This window comes from Microcaecilia unicolor, chromosome 5 (assembly GCF_901765095.1).
Source record: "Microcaecilia unicolor chromosome 5, aMicUni1.1, whole genome shotgun sequence".
Lineage (NCBI taxonomy): Eukaryota > Metazoa > Chordata > Amphibia > Gymnophiona > Siphonopidae > Microcaecilia > Microcaecilia unicolor.
Genome location: NC_044035.1, coordinates 1743078 through 1762335, shown reverse-complemented (window position 1 = coordinate 1762335; position 19258 = coordinate 1743078). Strand labels below are relative to the sequence as shown.

At 45.7% G+C, this 19258-nt stretch overlaps 1 protein-coding gene across 1 annotated transcript in view; it reads left to right on the top strand.

Moving 5' to 3' along the window:
• BUB3 (BUB3 mitotic checkpoint protein) overlaps positions 1–19258 on the top strand; it is an 86261-nt gene that overhangs the window by 11635 nt on the left and 55368 nt on the right. Inside the window, exon 2 of the mRNA XM_030202560.1 lies at positions 2114–2308. Within this exon, the coding sequence (XP_030058420.1) occupies positions 2114–2308 (195 nt within the window). The remainder of the gene's footprint in view (positions 1–2113; positions 2309–19258) is intronic.

Genomic DNA, 19258 nt, shown 5'->3' with positions numbered 1-19258 from the left:
AACTAAATTGGCTTCCTTGCTTACATGGAACTAAATAGGCTCACCTTTTTTTTCTGGTTGGAGGTGCTCTTTTCTTTGTGTAGTAATTGGGAGGACTGGGAGGGGAGGGGGCGGGGTGGGAGGTGTGTTGCAGCGGCGGTGGGGGTTGGAGGAGATTCAGGGGCTTTGAGGGGGGGGTGAGCGTTGCTTTGGGGGGGGGGGGGGTTGGCGGCGCCTCTCAACTCCGTGAAGGCACCTGGCATTTGCTGTTGTCTCTGCAACCGCTCCTCTCCCCTCAGATGTCACTGTGCTCCTCTGGGGTTTCCTCCAGGGGCAGTGACGTGCAGGGGAGAGGAGGAGTGGCTGCAGAGATGACAGCCAATGGCAGATGTCTTTCTGGAGCCCTGTTTCAGTTTTGTTCTGTTTTTTTGTTTGTGTACCGGCTGCTGCGTCTGCGTGTGGAGAGGGGGTTGATGTGGCCGAAGGGGGGGGGGGGGGTTGGAGTTTGGGTGCTGGGGGGGGGGGGTTGGTGCTGCGCCGTGGGGTGTGGGGGTAGGTGCTTGTGTGATGCGCCGTTGCGGAGGGACTTGGGTGTTGCGCCGGGAGGGGGGGCTATGTGGGTTGTTTCTTAGGCAGGGGGAGGAGTAGAGAAACACGCTCCGCGTGTTTCCCTACTCCTCCCCCTGCCTGGGTCGCGGTTTGTTGCTGTGCGTCGGCCTGCTGACGCAATCCGAGTCGCAGCCAATCAGTGGGATGATCTACTCCATTTTTCCACGGTTCCAGGCACCCTCACAACCATGGCGGTGAGAATTATTATATAGGATATATATATATATAGTAATTTAAAGAATGAAAGACCATATTTTATCTGCATGTAAAATAGTCTCCGTACACATGGACCTCAACTAATGAAAACTGACACTAAAAGCCACAGTTCTTTTACAATGGCTGCTTTTGCACCACATTTGGAGTGACAGCTGATATCATTCTCCACAGAGAAGCTAATTCCTAAGGAGCTTATCCCGAATTTAAAGACTTAGGCCCCCTTTTACTAAGGCACGCTAAACATTAGAGACACCCATAGGAATGCATTGGCGTCTCTAATATTTAGCGAGCCCACAATTTTAGCACACGCTAAAAACATGAGCTTGCCTTAGTAAAAGGGGGTCTTACATTCCTGCTGAACTTTTGTATCAAAAGCATCTATTTGGAGCACTCTGTTTACTATATAAACTGTTATGCAAGATCATATCTGCATTACTTTCAGTTGCATTACACACACAAAAAAAATACAAAGAATTACACCCCCAGACTATTTTACAATCCCTAGTCACCCTTGCCCATGTCAGCCCTACTCTCAAAATGGTGGTTGTGACTCTTGCGGCAATCTCATGAGATGGCAGCCATTTTGAGAGCAGAGCAACTTGGGAGCCACCTACAAGTGGGCCGAGGGTAGATGCAATTCCTGTTCTGAGGGGAGGGGGGGGGGAAGCAAACAAACAGGACAAAGCACAAACTTTTGCTTCCACTGAAACTGGGAAGAAAAATAATTTTGGGCCTGTTTCGGTACCGTAACTGAAACCGATATTCGGTTATCCTCTAAACAGTATGAACCAGTATGGAACTTAAGGTCCCCTCAGCAGTTGCAGTGCTATGGCTCAGCGGGTTTTTATGATTGAGTCCCCATTTTTTGAATGATGCTTGATGTTTGGGGGGGGAGGGGGGAGTGAAAGTATAGGGTGATGGGAGACTAATAATTTGAATGGGGGAAAGGAGTCATTTGGGAGAGGTAGGGAGGAGTTGTATTACAGGGTTGGTGGTAGTTTGGAGTATATGTGGCTGGTGGGATTCTTGGTTGGTTTTATTGTCGTGCTGTTTTGGATTTTGGCACATGATGGGTGTGATGATTTGTGGGAATTGGATGATAGAAATAAATGTATGCACAGTTAGATTACCTCAAATGTTTTGTGTTGAGATATATTTTAGAGCAGCTTTATATAGGTTGTAAAGGGAATTTCTCTATAATGCAATGATGACAAGACTGCCATGTCAGATGCATGCCTGCAAATACTTGCTGCTTACAATACACTTGACCAAATGCTAGCTGGTTATTATCTCTGTTCTTTCTACCTAGATGACTGGGTCCAATGAATTTAAGTTAATGCAGCCTCCAGACGATGGAATCTCAGCAGTCAAGTTCAGCCCCAATACTTCTCAGTTTCTGCTAGTTTCTTCTTGGGACACATCTGTGCGCCTCTATGATGTACCCACTAACTCCATGCGACTCAAGTACCAGCATGCAGGGCCTGTGCTGGACTGTGCTTTTTATGTAAGTGTACTCAAATAAGATTCCTGGCTTAATCTCTTTTTTTTGTTGTTGTTTTATTTTTAATTTATAAAGACCTTAACTGTGTTTGATGTGCAAATTGGTGCACAAAATTCATTTGCCCTTGGTCTCTGACTTGGTAGATAGTTGGAATGAGGCAATTTTTATTTATTTACTCAAATACAATGGAGAGAGTTCAAAGTACATAGCAAAGCAATCCAAAAAAGAAGCACAAAGGGCTCTCAAGAAATGGTACAAATGTGCTTTATTTATGATATGACATGGACCGAGCTTCAACGTAAAACGATACCTGCCTCAGGGATCAGTTCATCAGGACAGCACAAATTAATGAAAAAGTGAAGCTCGGTGTATTGTCAGTCCACTCTGGGAACGGAGAAACAGAGTTGATGCTGTAGAAACCGCCATGGTAGTTTGTACCTCATCAAGTCTGTGTTTCTCTGTTCCCACAGCGGATTGACAATACACTGAGGCTCACATTTTCATTAACAGCTCATGTTGTTATGTGCTGTCCTGTTGAATTGACCCCTGAGGCAGGTGTTGTTTTATACTGAAACACGGTCTGTGTCGGGTAATAAATAAAGCCCTTTGTGCTTCTTTTTTGGATTATTTATTTACTCACGTTTATGTACCATTTTCCTAATCAAAATAGGTCTTTCAAAATGGTTCACAGGTATATCATGTGTATTATCACCAGTAGGATTATAGACCAATCACAAATTTCTTTTTCCTTAAAAAAAAATCTTGGACTAAGTTGTTTAACTTCAAGGTTTTTGGAATGTCACAATTTCTTAAATATGTATTAATACAGATTTTGAAAGAATCATTCCACTGAAATATTAATTGTGTCCATGTCGGATACATTGCAGTATACTTTGGATAGCACAAAATGCCCTTCTTTGATAGTTTGTTACTGGCTTTTGATACTTAAAATTGGCATTGGCTAGCCAATTGTTAATTAGTTTATTTCATATCTTAGTGATCACTCCCAGGAAGTAAAGGAATAAGTCATTTAAATGCTGTTGTCAGTTAAGGATTTGCCTTAGTGCTAAATAGATGTTGTTAACACTGCTGTCATCAGGACTCGTGGGTAGCCTGTCGGGGCTATGCCAGTGATACAGTTCCTATTAAGATCATTGCCAGTTGTGCCCTTGATGCTTCAGATGGTTGGTTATAAATTGCCTTAGTTGAATTTGAGGCTTTTGTTTGCAAGGTTGACTTCTGACCTAGTACCCGAGGGCCTGATATTCAGTGTTTGGCAGTCCATAGTTTTTCAAACCGTTGACAGCTGTAGTCTGAATTCAATGCTGGGCTATATCCAGGTAAGTGCAGTCACCAAGAAATTAACTGGGTACCAGCCATTATTCAGACCAGTGCCTGGTTAGCTCAGTACAATCAAAACTGGCAAAAAAAAATCCACCAAAAACCATTAAGAAAAAAAAAATTGGTTGGGGTGGGGGGAGGAGGGCAGTGGTGTTTCCTCAGGGTTATTCATAGAATCAAACAAAATCCACCCAAAGCGATTTGAGTTGGCAAAAGAGGCGTCAGCCTGTTTAAATCGCTTCTGGCCGTCCAACTGCCAAAATTCAATGGCACTTTACCGGCCAGTGCTGCTGAATATCAGCTCTGACCGCTCGTTTAAAAAAACAAAACAAGGGGGGGCGGGGCGGCCTTGAGGAGGAGCCAGCAGTTATGCGGATGCTGGCACTCGCGTAGCTAAGCAGGTGAATTTAGGACCACTGAAAAGCTGCCGTAATTCAGTCTGTCTGCTTAGCTGTTCAAGTGCTGGCACTGAGTATGAGCTGGCAGCCATATAACCTTTTTGTTTGTTTCGTTCTACCTCTGCGATTTCCCGCTGGCCGCATCCCGTGACAATCGTAACCCCCTCCCCCCCCCGGGTCTAGATTGGCCCCACCTTTGCTGTCCTACTTCATATCCATGATGGTGCAGGAGTGAAGCCCACTCCATCTTGCCCCTTGTGACTGCCTGAAGAAAATTACTGCTGCGACCTCTTGTGGCAGCTCACAGTAGTTGTGTATTTATTTTTTATTTTTGTTACATTTGTACCCCGCGTTTTCCCACTCATGGCAGGCTCAATGCGTCAGGCAATGGAGGGTTAAGTGACTTGCCCAGGGTCACAAGGAGCTGCCTGTGCCGGGAATCAAACTCAGTTCCCCAGGACCAAAGTCCACCACCCTAACCACTAGGTCACTCCTCCTAGTACTACAAGCTGCCATGAGATTTTATTCAGGCAGCCACAAGGGGCAAGAGTGAGTGGGCTTCACTCCTGTCCCCAGTAGACCATCATGGATATGAGGTAGGACCAGGTGGGGGTTGACACTGTGATGGGCTGGGGGGAGGGGGATTCCAGGGGTAAAACAACAACAAATATAAAGTTCTCTGAGAACAAGCAGGCCAGACAATTCTCGCATGTGGGTGACGTTTGGGGGTTATCACTCTTTCTCTACCTCTCTGCTCCCTCTTCCTTTTGTAACCCTTATCCTTTTTGGCCTTACTTGTTTACTTCTTTTATGCTACTCTTATACAGAATGATTGTTCTCTGTGCTCATATGGAATGAATGTTGAGTATCTCTCCTATTTTACAATGGCGTTCCTTTCCGTCCTTTTGGTTTTATGCCATTATTGTACACCGCTCATATCTGTCAGTTAGTATGAGCGGTATATTAAATTTTAATTAAAATAACCATCATCCACGTCGCCTGGTGTGGAACACTTTTATACTGAAATATATCTTGACGAGCACACGACAGCATCCCCGCCTTGCAAGCATAAGTGCCTTCCCGCCTGCTGCAAGAGCCTGGGACCATCAGTCTCTCTTCATCTGCAGTGAGGAGAGAACAAGCTGCTTCACAGTGTCTGGTGCGTGACTTCTTTTTGTGCCTTTCCTGTGGGTTTTGTGGGTTTCCCATTTTGAGATTCTTTTCTCCTTACCCTTTAAAGGTTAGTCAGTTTCCCCCACTTTTAAGCCCTCTTAGTTAGGCCTAAGCTTCAGTCGAGATTTTTCCCTTCTTTCCTTAACGTCCCTCCGGACCAGCCCAGGATTGGGCTGATGGGTTATGTACTCCTTCCAGCAGGTGGAGACTGAAAACCTCTTACTCTAGAGAGCCAATAAGAGCCCTGGCCATGTGACCCTAGATTCAGTATTCTCAGTCTCCAGCAGTTGGAAGAAGGTGAGTCCTTTAGTCTCCTCTCTTTATTTCTGTCTTTCCTCTTTGTAGATTTAAAAAAAAAAGTGTTTCTTTAGCTTTCCTTTCTCTTTCTGTGCACCAGGGAGAGCTGTGTGTTGGGGGCTGAGGTCCGCGGTGATCTTCTTGAGCCTCAGGGGTGCTACACTCGAGGAGGGGGGGTTCCAGGTCTCTCTTCCTCTTTTTCTCCTGTTACCTCCTGCTAGCTGTTGCTGCTTGTGCCTGCAGGGAAGAGCTCAACCCCTTCGGCAGAAGGGTGTTAAAGCTTTGGGAGAGCCAGCCACAATAAACAAAAAAGTTATTCCCTTGGCGCGAATGAGCAGGGCAGCTTCATCTTCGCCTCTGTTAGCGGCACTTTGGTCTCCCCACGTCTTTGCTGTGGTACTGCGGTTAAAAAAAAATGTTGAAACCCTCTGCTCAGTGTGCGGCGGCAGCTAAGAAAGCAAATAGAATGTTAGGTATTATTAGGAAAGGAATGGAAAACAAAAATGAGGATGTTGTAATGCCTTTGTATTGCTCCATGGTGCGACCACAGCTTGAATATTATGTTCAATTCTGGTCACCGCATCTCAAAAAAAGATATAGTGGAATTAGAAAAGGTTCAGAGAAGAGCTACAAAAATGATAAAGGGAAGGGAATAGGAAGACTTCCCTATGAGGAAAGGCTAAAGCAGCTAGGACTCTTCAGCTTAGTGGAAAGACGACTGAGGGGAGATATGATAGATGTCTATAAAATAATGAGTGGAGTGGAATGGGTAGATGTGAATCACTTGTTTACTCTTTCCAAAAATACTAGGACTAGGGGGCACACAATGAAGCTACAAAATTTAAAACGAATCGGAGAAAATATTTCTTCACTCAACGTGTAATTAAACTCTGGAATTCGTTGCCAGAGAATATAGTAAAAGTGGTTAGCTTAGCGGGGTTTAAAAAAAGGTTTGGCTGGCTGCCTAAAGGAAAAGACCATAGACCATTATTAAAATGCACTTGGGGAGAATCTACTGCTTATTTCTAGAATAAGCAGCATAAAATATATTGTACTGTTTTGGGATCTTGCCAGGTACTTGTGACCTTGATTGGCTACTGTTGGAAACAGGATGCTGGGCTTGATGGACTTTCGGTGTATCCCAGTATGGCAATACTTACGTAATTATGCCATTCTTCCGGTGGGCCGAAAGAGTCTTGGACAGAGCCTCGAATGATTTGTCTTCTATAGATGCTGAAGTGGTTAAGATTGAGATGGGTTTTGCCTTTTTGGTGGATGTCTTGTACGATTTGTCGAGAGCCTCTTCTTAGTCCATGGCCTTGGGTGTTGCAGCCCGCCATTCTCTTTGGTTGGGAGGTTGGTCTGCAGATGCGGCTTCCAAGTCTAAGCTGAGTAAGTTTCCTTTTAAAGGATCTTCTTGTTTGGGGACAAATTGGATAAGTTAGTCCGTAGTCTGGGGGATATGAAGGTCCCTCGACTTCCGGAAGATAGGCCTAGGACGTCTGGCTGAGGCTCTCTGCTTGGCCGAGGACGGGGTGTGATTTTCGCCATTTGCGGTTTGAAACAGGAGCTCAGACCAGAGATCTAGGTTTTTCCAAAGGAATCAGTCCTTTTGACGTTCCCGCCATGGTGGTAGGAAGCCTCTTTCCAGTCCCCAACCCATCCAGCCCAATGAAGGTGTGCGAGTCCCTGATCCCTTTGAGAGAGAGAGGCTATCACAGTTTCATTGGAGATGGGCCTAGATTACCACCAATCAATGGGTGTTAAAGGTTATTTGAGACAGGTACACCTTAGAGTTTGCTCGGACTCTTTCAGACGCCGTTCTGGAGTCTCCCTGCCTACCTCTCCTCAAGGCGGGCATGGTTTGGGACACTATTGAGGCTTTTGGATCTTCAGGCTATTTGTCCAGTACCTCTCTCAGAAGTCAGACAAGACCATTATTCCATTTAATTTGTAGTTCCAAAGAAAGAGGGTTCCTTTCGTCTGATGTTAGATCTCAAGGCGGTCAGTGTGGTCCTCAAAGCCACCAGTTTTCGGATGGAGACCCTTCGTTCTGTGTTAGTCGCCTTCAGGTCGGGAGAATTTCTAACAGCATTAGATCTGATAGAGGCTTACCTGCACATTCCAATCCTGCCCATACACCAGAGGTTCCTTCACTTTGCGATTCTGGGTCAGCACTTTACGTTTTGGGTCTGTGTTGGGACCGCTGCTTTTTAACATATTTATAAATGATCTAGATATGGGAATAACTAGTGAGGTAATTATATTTGCCGATGACACAAATTTGTTAAATTGCAAGAAGATTGTGAAAAATTACAAGAGGACCTTATGAGACTGGAAGACTGGGCATATAAATGCCTGATGATGTGTAATGCGATTAAGCTCAAAGTGATGCATGTACATAAGCCATACTGGGAAAAGACCAAGGGTCCATCAAGCCCAGCATCCTGTCTCTGACAGCGGCCAATCCAGGCTTCAAGAACCCGGCAACCCCCCCCCCTCCCCTCCAAAAAAAAAAAGAAAAAAAAAATTTAATAATGTTCAGTGGACTTTTCCCTCAGGAATCTGTCCAAACGCCCTTTAAATTCCGTAAGTCCAGCTGCTGTCACTACATTCTCCGGCAACGAGTTCCAGAGTCTAACTACACGCTGATTAAAGAAAAACTTTCTCCTATTTGTTTTAAATCTACCATATTCTAGCTTCATCTTGTGTCCCCTGGTTTTGTTGTTGCTTGAAAGTGTTAACAAACGCTTCACATCTATCCGCACTAATCCGCTCATTATCTTGTAGACTTCTATCATATCACCCCTCAGCCGCCTTTTCTCCAGGCTAAAGAGTCCTAGCCTTCTTAACCTCTCCTCAAGGTAGTCGTCCCATCCCTTTTATCATTTTCGTTGCCCTTCTCTGCACCTTCTCCAATTCCTTTATATCTTTTTTGAGATGAGGCGACCAGAACTGAACACAGTAATCCAGGTGCGGTGGCACCTAAAAGAACAGCAGATAAACACCAGCAGGGTCTAAGCCCAGAAAGCTGGCCAGGGTTGTGACTGCCATTCTGTGCAGATTAACCCCCCCCCCCCCCCCCCGTGCCCCCTTAATCCTTAGGGTGTAACTGCAGGATATCCCCCTCTGCATTTTTCTTTTTTGAGTGTGAAAGTAACATACTTTGCTTTGAGTGGAATTATTCTATTCCTCCAAGCTGAAGAGCCCTAACCTTCTCAGCCTTTCCTCATTGGGAATTCGTTCCATTCCCTGTATCATTTTTGTCGCCCTTCTCTGCACCTTTTTAATTCCTTTATATCTTTTTTGAGATGCGGCGACCAGAATTGGACACAGTACTCGAGGTGCGGTCGCACCATGGAGCGATACAACGGCATTATAACATCCTCGTGTTTGTTTTCCATCCCTTTCCTAATAATACTCAACATTCTGTGCACTCTCTTAGCTGCCGCAGCACACTGAGCAGAAGTTTTTAACGTCTTATCAACGGTGACTCCCAGATCCCTTTCTAGGTCCGTGACTCCTAACGCGGAACCTTGCATGACATAGCTGTAATTCGGGTTCCTCTTACCCACATGCATCACTTTGCACTTGTCAACATTGAACTTCATCTGCCACTTGGACGCCCAGTCCCCCAGTCTCGCGAGGTCCTCCTGTAATCTTTCACACTCCTCCTGCGACTTGACGACCCTGAATAACTTTGTGTCATCTGCGAATTTAATTACCTCACTAGTTACTCCCATCACTAGGTCATTTATAAATATGTTAAAAAGCAGCGGTCCCAGCACAGACCCCTGCGGGACCTCACTAACTAGCCTTCTCCACTGAGAATACTGACCATTTAACCCTACTCTTTGCTTCCTATCTTTCAACCAGTTCTTAATCCACAGTAATACCCTACCTCCGATCCCATGACTCTCCAGTTTCCTCAGGAGTCTTTCATGAGGCACTTTGTCAAACGCCTTTTGAAAATCCAGATACACAATATCCACCAGGGGAAAGAGGAACCTTAATTATAGTTATGTAATGCAAGGTTCGACATTAGGAGTCACCGACCAGGATAGGCATCTAGATGTCATCGTTGATACGTTGAAACCCTCTGCTTAGTGTGCGGCGGTGGCTAAGAAAGCAAATAGAATGTGGATGTTATAATGCCTTTGCATCGGTCCATGGTGCAACCGCACCTCGAATGTTGTGTTCAATTCTGTTCACTGCATCTTAAAAAAGGTATAGTGGAATTAGAAAAGGTACAGAGAAGGGTGACGAAAATGATAAAGAGGATGGGACGATTTCCCTATGAGGAAAGACTAAAGTGGCTTGGGCTCTTGAGCTTGGAGAAAAGTTGGCCGAGGGGAGATATGATAGAGCTCTATAAAATGAGTGGAGTGGAATGGGTAGACTTGAATCGCTTCGTTACTCCTTTCAAAAATACTAAGACTAGGGGGCATGCGATGAAGCTAAAAAGTAGTAAATTTAAAGCTAATCTGAGAAAATATTTCTTCACTTCATGTGTAATTAAACTCTGGAATTTGTTAGTACATAAGTACGTAAGTAATGCCACACTGGGAAAAGACCAAGGATCCATCGAGCCCAGCATCCTGTCCACGACAGCGGCCAATCCAGGCCAAGGGTATCTGACAGTACAAACATTCTATACATGTTATTCCTGGAATTGTGGGTTTTTCCCAAGTCCATTTAGTAGTGGTTTATGAACTTGTCCTTTAGGAAACTGTCTAACCCCTTTTTAAACTCTGCCAAGCTAACCGCCTTCACCACGTTCTCCGGCAACGAATTCCAGAGTTTAATTATGCGTTGGATGAAAAATATTTTCTCCGATTTGTTTTAAATATACTACACTGTAGCTTCATTGCATGACCCCTAGTCCTAGTATTTTTGGAAAGCGTGAACAGACGCTTCATATCCACCTGTTCCACTCCACTCGTTATTTTATATACCTACATAGTAACATAGTAGATGACGGCAGAAAAAGACCTGAACAGTCCATCCAGTCTGCCTAATAGGATAAACTCATATGTGCTACTTTTTGTGTATACCTTACCTTGATTTGTACCTGTTCTTTTCAGGGCGCAGACCGTATAAGTCTGCCCAGCACTATCCCCGCCTCCCACCACCGGCTCTGGCACAGACCGTATAAGTCTGCCCAGCACTATCCCCGCCTCCCAACCACCATCCCCGCCTCCCACCACCGGTTCTGGCACAGACCGTATAAGTTTGCCCAGCACTATCCCCACCTCCCAACCACCAGTCCCGCCTCCCACCACTGGCTCTGGCACAAACCGTATAAGTCTGCCCAGCACCATCCCCGCCTCCCGCCACTGGCTTTGCCACCCAATCTCCTTAGGATCCATTTCTTCTGAACAGGATTCCTTTATGTTTATCACACGCATGTTTGAATTCAGTTACCGTTTTCATTTCCACCACCTCCCGCGGGAGGGCATTCCAAGCATCCACTACTCTCTCTGTGAAAACCTCTATCATGTCTCCCCTCAGCCATCTCTTATCCAAGCTGAAAAGCCCTAGCCTCCTTAGTCTTTCTTCATAGGGAAGTCTTCCCAACCCCGCTATCTTTTTAGTTGCCCTTCGCTGCACCTTTTCCAGAGAATGTAGTAAACGCAGTTAGCATAACAGGGTTTAAAAAAGGTTTGGCTGGCTTCCTAAAGGAAAAGTTTATAGACCATTATTAAAATGGACTTGGGGAAAAATCCACTACTTATTTCTAGGATAAACAGCATAAAATGTATTGTACTGTTCTGGGATCTTGCCAGATACATGTGACCTGGATTGGCCACTGTTGGAAGCAGGATTCTGGGCTCGATGTACCTACGGTCTGTCCCAGTATGGCAGTACTTATGTAAAACAGAACAAGTGGAACAGATATTTATTAATTTATTGCATTTGTATCCCACAATTTCCCCACCTATTTGCAGGCTCAATGTGGCTTACAAAGACCTGTAATTGTATCACCATTTCAGGGTACAAAGATACAATTGGTGTTACAGAAATATAAAGAGTAACAAGGCTAACAAGTCAGTCTAATCAGCAATTATAGAAAAAAAAAAAGATTGTCATAGTAAAGAAGGAGTGATGCTGTGTTGTAGTTAGTTATGGATTCTCGTGGTAGGCTTTGGTGAAGAGAGAGGTTTTCAACGATTTGCCAAAGTTGGTTAGTTCGTGAATTGATCTCAAGTGATTGCGTGCTCATGTAGCAAAAGCTGGATGCATGTGTTAGTTTGTATTTTATGCCTTTGCAGCTGGGGAAGTGTAGATTAAGAAAGGTGTGGGCAGATCTATTGGCATTTCTGGGTGGGAGGTCAATGAGGTCAAGCATGAACAATCGTGCAAATTTTGAATATAGTCCGTTCTTTAAGTGGGAGCCAGTGTAATTTCTCTCTTAGGGGTTTTGCGCTTTCATATTTCATATTTAGAACACCTTACCTCAACTGCACGCAAAACACAGACACTCACCAAATACAGAATGGAATCACAAATTAGTAATAGAGATATAAAGACAAAAATTGAACTAGGAACTCCAAGAAGTCAAACTAGGCATGTACCACAAGAAATAAAAACAGCAATACATTTCCTCTTGTACTGAACATACACGATGTACATTTCCTAAACTGACATAGTTAATAAATAAAACACTTTTTTTTTTTTTTTGTTACATTTGTACCCCGCGCTTTCCCACTCATGGCAGGCTCAATGCGGCAGGCAATGGAGGGTTAAGTGACTTGCCCAGAGTCACAAGGAGCTGCCTGTGCCGGGAATCAAACTCAGTTCCTCAGTTCCCCAGGACCAAAGTCCACCACCCTAACCACTAGGCCACTCCTCCACTTCTACCTTTGTTATCTGGTCATTTTTCACATCATATTGATCCTAATTCTTTTTTTCTACTTTTTTGTTTGGCTTCTTCTCTTTTTTTTCAGTGGCTGCTTTCCATTTCTAATTTCTCTCCTCTCCTGTCTTGTTCCATTCCCTTATTACATAAGAACATAAGAGTAGCCATAATGGGTCAGACCAATGGTCCGTCTAGCCCAGTATCCTGTTTTCCAATCAGTGGCCAAGCCAGGTCACAAGTACCTGGCAGAAACCCAAATCTTGGCAACACTCCATACTATACATCCCAGGGTAAGCAGTTGCTTCCCGTGTCTGAATAGCAGACTCTGGACTTTTCCTCCAGGAATTTGTCCAAACTCTTTTTTTTAAACCCAGATACAATAACTGCTGTTACCACATCCTCTGGCAAATAGTTCCAGAGCTTAACTATTTGTTGAGTGAAAAAATATTTTCTCCTGTTTGTTTTAAAAGTATTTCCATGTAACTTCCTCGAGTGTCCCCTAGTCTTTGTACTTCTGCAACGAGTAAAGAATCAATTTACTTCTTCTCGTTCTACACCACTAAGGATTTTGTAGACCTCAATCATATCTCCCCTCATCCATCTCTTTTCCAAGCTGAAGAGCCCTAACCTCTTTAGCCTTTCCTCATACGAGAGGAATTCCATCCCCTGTATCATTTTGGTTGCTCTTCTTTCAACCTTTTCTAATTCCGCTATATCTTTTTTGAGATACGGCGACCAGAACCGAATTCAGTACTGAAGGTGCAGATGCACCATAGAGCGATAACAAAGGCACTAAAATATTTTCGGTTTTATTCACCATCCTTTTCCTAATAATTCCTAGCATCCTGTTTTCTTTTTTGGTCGCCGCCACACACTGAGCAGAAGATTTCAGCGTATTATCTATACCGAAATCCAGATCTTTTTCTTTATTGCTGACCCCCATGGTGGGACCCTAGCATCAGCTAACTATGATTTGGATTATTCTTTCTAATGTGCATCACCTTTCATTTGTCCACATTAAATTTCATCTGCTATTTGGTTGCCCAGTCTTCCTGCAATATTTCACAGTCCACACGCGTTTTAAAACCTTGAATAGCTTTGTATAATCTGCAGATTTAATCACCTCACTCGTCGTTCCGATTCCCATATCATTTATAAATGGTAAATAGCACCGGTCCCAGTACAGATCCCTGCAGCTCTTCACTGTTCACCCTACATCAACTGGCTCACCTTTATCCACTTGTTTATTTACACCTTCAAAGAAATGAAGCAAATTGGTGAGGCAAGACTTCCCTCGGATGAACCCGTGCTGACTCTATTCCATTAAGCCATGTTTGTCTACGTTTTCTGTAATTTTATTCTATATAATAGTTTCCACTATTTTGCCCTTCACCGGTGTCAGGCTTACCAGTCTATAATTTCCTGGATCACCCTTAGAACTCTTTTTAAAAATTGGCGAACATTGGCCACCCTCTAATCTTTAGGTACTACGGACAATTTTAACGACAGGTTACATATTACTGATATATTTTATCTTTCTCTTTTAATTCTTTCCTCCCTTTCTTTTTTTGCCTCTCTATCAACTCAGATTTCAACTGCTTTTTCACTCTGCAGTCCTTCCATCTACTTCCTTTTACTTTTCAACTATCTATCAACTGTCCCATCTCCTTCTCTCACCCCCTAGCTCTCCCAGTTCCCATCTCATTCCCCTGCCTCCTAATCCCTCCTATCTTTTCCCTCCCCCTGTGGTCCAGTATCTCTCCCTCTCTTTTCCCTCCCTACCCCTGTGGTCCAGTATCTCGCCCTCTCTTTTCCCTCCCTGCCCCTGTGGTCCAGTATCTCTCCCTCCATGCCCCTCTTGTCCATTATCTTTTCCCTCCCTCCCTCCTTCCCTCCCTGCCCCTGTGGTCCAATATCTCTTCTTCCCCTCCCTCCCTGGCCTTGTGGTCCAATTTCTCTTCCTCCCTCCCTCTCCCTGTGGTCCAGTATCTCTCCCTCTCTTTTCCCTCCCTACCCCTGTGGTCCAGTATCTCACCCTCTCTTTTCCCTCCCTGCCCCTGTGGTCCAGTATCTCTCCCTCCATGCCCCTCTTGTCCATTATCTTTTCCCTCCCTCCTTCCCTCCCTGCCCCTGTGGTCCAATATCTCTTCTTCCCCTCCCTCCCTGGCCTTGTGGTCCAATATCTCTCTTCTCTCCCTGCCCCTGTGGTCCAGAATCTTGCCCTCTCTTCCCTCCATGCCCCTCTTGTCCATTATCTTTTCCCTTTCTCCCTGGTCCTGTGGTCCAGTATCTCTCCCTCTTCCCTCCCTGCCCCTGTGGTCCAATATCTCTTCCTGGCTCTTCCCTCCCTCTGACCCTGTGGTCCAAAAATCTGTTCCTGGCTCTTCCCTCCCTCTGACCCTGTAGTTCAATATCTCTTCCTCTCTCTTCCCTCCACTTTCAGGTCCATCATTTCTCTCTTTCTGATCCTTCAACCCTTTGAATCCATCATTTCTTCCCTCCTTCCCCTCATGTCCATCACTTTTCGCCCCTCCAGTCCATGGCTTCTCCCCCTCTGCATCTTCAGTTCATGGCTTCTCCCTCCCCCCCCCCCCCCAACTCCCCTTCACTCTCGAGGTCCAGTATTTTTCTCTTTCTTCCCTACCCCTCTCACATGTCCAGCATTTTTCTTTTTCCCTCCACCTCCTCACAGCTCCAGGATTTTTCTCTTTCTTCCCATCTGCCGCGACCTGCCTCCTCCTGACACAACTTCCTGTTTAAGCAGGGTGGATCGGGGCAGAAGAGACTCCAAGCAGGCTGCAAGCAGCGGCAGTGAATTATCCAAGGACAAGCAAGCTTACCATTCTCAGAAGTGGGTTGTCGACCCATGTCGCCAGGGAATCGGAAGATATCCAGCAAAGTAAAAAAAATTTCCAGAGCCTTCTGAGGCGCGTGAAGCGTCTTCCCACCCGCAGCGTCTCTGCGTCTCATCGGTTTATTTCTTTATGCGTGAGGAAGTGGCTGCGTTTTACATCACTGCTCACAGCCCGGGAAGAGCCTTACCGCGTTTTTGGAACTTTTTTCTTTTTTTTTTTTCTCTCTCATTTTTTCTCATTATTAAAAAAAAAAAAAGCTTCCTTATTTTCTTAAGTTTAGCCCACATTTAAGTTTTCTTTTTTTTTTTTCTTCGCGGGCCCCCATTTAGACCTGCTCTGTCGGGGTTATCCTCTTTTTGTGCCTTTCCAACTTTTTTAGGCACAATTGTGACTTTTGATTTTGCCAGAACCATTTTCCCTTCCGTGTTATCGAAGACTCCCAGTGGCTTCAAGTGTTGCTCCCAGTGCAACCGGACCATCTTGGGTACTGATGCACATTCTTGGTGTATTCAGTGCCTCGGGCCTGACCATAGCCCGGCAAGTTGTGTACTTTGCCTTTGTATGAAGGGGACAAATTTCCCGAGAGGCTCAACGAGAGAAACTTTTTGGAGCTCAGTCCGGTTCTTCAACGTCGACATTGAGGTCAGCAGTGTCTGGAGTTGAGGTAGGGATGGCCGCTGCAAGACATAAGTACATAAGTAGTGCCATACTGGGAAAGACCAAAGGTCCATCTAGCCCAGCATCCTGTCACCGACAGTGGCCAATCCAGGTCAAGGGCACCTGGCACGCTCCCCAAACGTAAAAACATTCCAGACAAGTTATACCTAAAAATGAGGAATTTTTCCAGTCCATTTAATAGCGGTCTATGGACTTGTCCTTTAGGAATCTATCTAACCCCTTTTTAAACTCCGTCAAGCTAACCGCCCGTACCACGTTCTCCGGCAATGAATTCCAGAGTCTAATTACACGTTGGGTGAAGAAAAATTTTCTCCGATTCGTTTTAAATTTACCACACTGTAGCTTCAACTCATGCCCTCTAGTCCTAGTATTTTTGGATAGCGTGAACAGTCGCTTCACATCCACCCGATCCATTCCACTCATTATTTTATACACTTCTATCATATCTCCCCTCAGCCGTCTCTTCTCCAAGCTGAAAAGCCCTAGCCTTCTCAGCCTCTCTTCATAGGAAAGTCGTCCCATCCCCACTATCATTTTCGTCGCCCTTCGCTGTACCTTTTCCAATTCTACTATATCTTTTTTGAGATACGGAGACCAGTACTGAACACAATACTCCAGGTGCGGTCGCACCATGGAGCGATACAACGGCATTATAACATCCGCACACCTGGACTCCATACCCTTCTTAATAACACCCAACATTCTATTCGCTTTCCTAGCCGCAGCAGCACACTGAGCAGAAGGTTTCAGCGTATCATCGACGACGACACCCAGATCCCTTTCTTGATCCGTAACTCCTAACGCGGAACCTTGCAAGACGTAGCTATAATTCGGGTTCCTCTTACCCACATGCATCACTTTGCACTTGTCAACATTGAACTTCATCTGCCACTTGCACGCCCATTCTCCCAGTCTCGCAAGGTCCTCCTGTAATCGTTCACATTCCTCCTGCGACTTGACGACCCTGAATAATTTTGTGTCATCGGCGAATTTAATTACCTCACTAGTTATTCCCATCTCTAGGTCATTTATAAATACATTAAAAAGCAACGGACCCAGCACAGACCCCTGCGGGACCCCACTAACTACCCTCCTCCACTGAGAATACTGGCCACGCAATCCTACTCTCTGCTTCCTATCTTTCAACCAGTTCTTAATCCATAATAATACCCTACCTCCGATTCCATGACTCTGCAATTTCTTCAGGAGTCTTTCGTGCGGCACTTTGTCAAACGCCTTCTGAAAATCCAGATATACAATATCAACCGGCTCCCCATTGTCCACATGTTTGCTTACCCCCTCAAAAAAATGCATTAGATTGGTGAGGCAAGACTTCCCTTCACTAAATCCGTGCTGACTTTGTCTCATCAGTCCATGTTTTTGTATATGCTCTGCAATTTTATTCTTAATAATAAGACCCCAAGACACTGGGAGCAGTGAGGTGTCGAGTGGGTCTCCACCTGTCTTGAGGCTTCCTGCTATCAGGCCCCCCGGAACCGACCATCGTCGGACCCGACACCGAGGCGACGGGAAGATTTGACGTCGTCCTCATTGGCACCGAGGAGTTTGGATGAGGTGCATCGGGTGACGGCCAAGAAGCATAGACATTGATCTTCTTTCCACTGTGCCGGGAGCTCTGGGGGGCCGAGGGAATTGGCACCCGAAAAGCGTTGACGCCGGGAGGTCCGCTCTCCCTCCATCCAGGAGGTTCCGAGGCGTATTTCTCCCAGTAGCCAAGAACCTGCTCCCGCACCACAGGTGATTTGACATCCTGACCCTGCACCGGTCCCTCAGCCTTTACTGACAGTGGCTCTTGATGAGTGTATCTGGGCCTTGCTCCTAGAGCTCTTGGAGGGATTGATGCAGCGATGTGCATCAGCATGAGGTGTGCCTGCATCTGCCATGCCTCTCGCTGCGGCCCCGCCTATCCCTCAGCCCACGGTGCAGTCTCTGGCGCCGCTTTTGACTCCAGTCCATTGCCACCCAGGCCTGTCCTTCGACGTCGATGGAGGAAGCTTCACCGGAGCCGAGGCAGGAGCTATCTCCTCAACACCGTTCTAGAGGACATAGGTCCTCCACATCGAGGCGGGCTCAGTCTCTGACATCCCTGAGGGAAGTGCTGCCCAATACTGAAGAGGATCCCAGGTACTTCTCCTTCGATTAGTCCTATGGGATCCCTTCTGAGCCTTCTCCTCCACTGTGGCCACCTGAGAGTCTCTCCGTTACTTCCATTCCCTGTAGAAGTGGAAGACGAGCCCAGGGCCAAGATGCTCGAGGTCCTGGACTACACCTCTCCACCTAAGGAGGCAGTGACGGCTCCTCTCCACGAGGTACCCAAGGCAGTCCTCGTACGGAACTGGGTGTCCCCCTCTCTCTGTCCCTGTGATCCCCAAGAAGATTGATACCCAGTATTGGATCCACGGGGAATCTGGGTTACATAAGTACATAAGTAATGCCATACTGGGAAAAGACCAAGGGTCCATCGAGCCCAGCATCTTGTCCACGACAGCGGCCAATCCAGGCCAAGGGCACCTGGCAAACTTCCCAAACGTACAAACATTCTATACATGTTATTCCTGGGATTTTGGATTTTTCCATGTCCATTTAGTAGCGGTTTATGGACTTGTCCTTTAGGAAACCGTCCAACCCCTTTTTAAACTCTGCTAAGCTAACCGCCTTCACCACATTTTCCGGCAATGATTTCCAGAGTTTAATTACACGTTGGGTGAAGAAAAATTTTCTCCGATTTGTTTTAAATTTACTACACTGTAGTTTAATCGCATGCCCCCTAGTCCTAGTATTTTTGGAAAGCGTGAACAGACGCTTCACATCCACCTGTTCCACTCCACTCATTATTTTATATACCTCTATCATGTCTCCCCTGAGCCGTCTCTTCTCCAAGCTGAATAGCCCTAGCCTCCTTAGTCTTTCTTCATAGGGAAGTCGTCCCATCCCTGCTATCATTTTAGTTGCCCTTCGCTGCACCTTTTCCAATTCTACTATATCTTTCTTGAGATGCGGCGACCAGAATTGATCACAATACTCAAGGTGCGGTCGCACCATGGAGCGATACAACGGCATTATAACATCCTCACACCTGTTTTCCATAGCTTTCCTAATAATACCCAACATTCTATTCGCTTTCCTAGCCGCAGCAGCACACTGAGCAGAAGGTTTCAGCGTGTTATCGACGACGACACCCAGATCCCTTTCTTGGTCCGTAACTCCTAACGTGGAACCTTGCATGACGTAGCTATAATTCGGGTTCTTTTTTCCCACATGCATCACCTTGCACTTGCTCACATTAAACGTCATCTGCCATTTAGCCGCCCAGTCTCCCAGTCTCGTAAGG